Source organism: Trichechus manatus, unplaced genomic scaffold (assembly GCF_000243295.1).
Source record: "Trichechus manatus latirostris isolate Lorelei unplaced genomic scaffold, TriManLat1.0 scaffold00194, whole genome shotgun sequence".
NCBI lineage: Eukaryota > Metazoa > Chordata > Mammalia > Sirenia > Trichechidae > Trichechus > Trichechus manatus.
Window position 1 is genome coordinate 3,034,739 of NW_004444130.1, and position 2,086 is coordinate 3,036,824.

The window sequence follows — 2,086 nt, forward strand, 5'->3', positions numbered from 1 at the left end:
TATATATACATATTCATACGCTTTACTGGTTTTGCTTCTCTAGAGAACCCAGGCTAAGACAGACGGCAAGCAAACCTCTGGTCCTCCCTACTCTTACCCTCATTGCTAAAAACGCAGTTACTACGTAGAACATTTAGCACAAACCAGGGTGTCCAACATTTCCCATCTCTTGCCAGGTCAGCTTCACTACCCCTGTACTCCCTACTTCTCCTCCTCAGAATAAGTTCTCCCTACCCAGAAACTGTGAACTAAGGAAAGAGTGGATCAAGGAACACTCCGGAAGCCACCTAGAAGACCACAAGTGGGAGGTGAGTCTGCATTTGGATAACAACAGTGATGCGTGAGCTCTATGTGCCAACCCACAGTTACCAGAGAAAGAGTGAAGGTGTGCTCTCTGATGTCACCGTGTACTCCTGGGCACTACTGACTATGGAGAGAGGCATTCTGCTGGCATAAGTTCCTCTCCCTCCTGCAGCAAAAATCACCCCTAGTCCTTTACTCTGGATTGGGTTTTATCTAAGTATCTTCTGGGACTCGGGTTAATAGGTACACAGATGCTGGTTCCTAAATACTGGTTGTCCTTCACTGTGAAAGTCATCACTCAGTGAATGCCAACGACCTAACAGCCACCCAGGGCCAATGCAACACAGAGGATCACACTAAAGCCATGGGTGGATGGCATCTTAATTTTGCCCCCCAGGAGACTGGGACAAACTAATGGTGTATACCATGAGCTTTGGAGATCACTGAACAGAGATCTCTAGCAGTGAAGACAGCAGTACTCTCTCCAATCTGGAGGCAGAATGATAAATGACAGGCCAAGGAGTTGTGGAGGTTTGGTACCTACCTGATGACGCGAGTATGGCCTTGTAAGGTTGTGCCAACTTCCCCACTGCCGTCTTTCCACTTATAAAGGTCGACCCGTTGGTTACTCTGGAAAGAAACGAAGACAGCAAGTAGCACAACATGCATATCAGAATACATGCTGAAGGTTGAGAAGAGGAAACCAGGTAGGAATCAACTTGCATGGCAAACATCTTACGGGTTGAGATTTCAAAAAAACCATCAGATGTAAGTACAACCAAGATTAGCCTGAACTAAGCTCGGTATCTAGGACTCTGAATTTCAAAAAGGAAAGGCAGGACTGTTTTTTAAAAACACCCCTCTTGGAACAGTTACAGCTGAAAGAAGCTATATATGCACTATCAAGCACGTGAGTTATGGATCATGGAGACACCCCCAACGACTGGAGGAACCTGTTCCCTGCTCTAAAGGTAACAAAACCCATCTCTCCAACTAACTGTTGTCACATAGATGTTTTCAGCTCACCCTTCCCACTATTAAATGCCTAGAGTCCCTGTACCTACCACACATTTAAAAATGCAGATACAGAGAAAGAAAAAGGAAACATCGAAAAGGTGCTGCAAAATTATGCCAGACACTGTAAAATATGCCTACACTTCATTTCTTAAAGGGTCAAACAGAAAGAGACAGGGAAAATGGGCCAGAAAAAATAAGTACTACAATAGGAAAAAGGAAAAAAAAAAAGCCACCATCAAAATACTTAAAGAAACAACAAACCTTAAGGGGCACTGAGTATCTGGTAAGAGTGATAAAAAAATTCGGAAATGGATCGTGGTGATGGTTGCACAACACGTTAAATGTAATCAAAGTCACTGAATTGTATACATAAATATGGTTGAAAATGGCAAATGTTTTGTTATACACATTTTACAATTAAAAAAAAAAAAAGCTTGGTTCCTAATAACATTAACACACTAACTCATTTGCTCTGTTTTCCAGCATGTATAGTGTTGTTTCAAAATTATGGTGTCAATATTGCTACTAACAATAAAACTACTGAATAATGTTTTTTTTAAAAAAAAAGAAGAAAAGAAACAACAAACCAGCAAAGGCTCCCTAAGTATCATGAATTTACCATGAATATCATAAATATCATGAGTTTATGAAACACACTGAGAGTGAACAAAGATTATTAACTGATTGACAATGGCAGCCATTTAATACTTTCTGAACTGATAATATATACAATAGGTGGATTTTAATTTTAACTCAGAGACAAACA

At 40.7% G+C, this 2,086-nt stretch overlaps 1 protein-coding gene across 2 annotated transcripts in view; it reads right to left on the bottom strand.

Annotated features, from left to right (window-relative positions):
• Window positions 1-2,086, bottom strand: part of WDR59 (WD repeat domain 59) — a 113,109-nt gene that overhangs the window by 74,696 nt on the left and 36,327 nt on the right. For both annotated transcript variants that reach the window (XM_004387815.2, XM_023741906.1), the window contains exon 4: window positions 848-933. In XM_004387815.2, coding sequence (XP_004387872.1) covers window positions 848-933 — 86 coding nt within the window. The remainder of the gene's footprint in view (window positions 1-847; window positions 934-2,086) is intronic.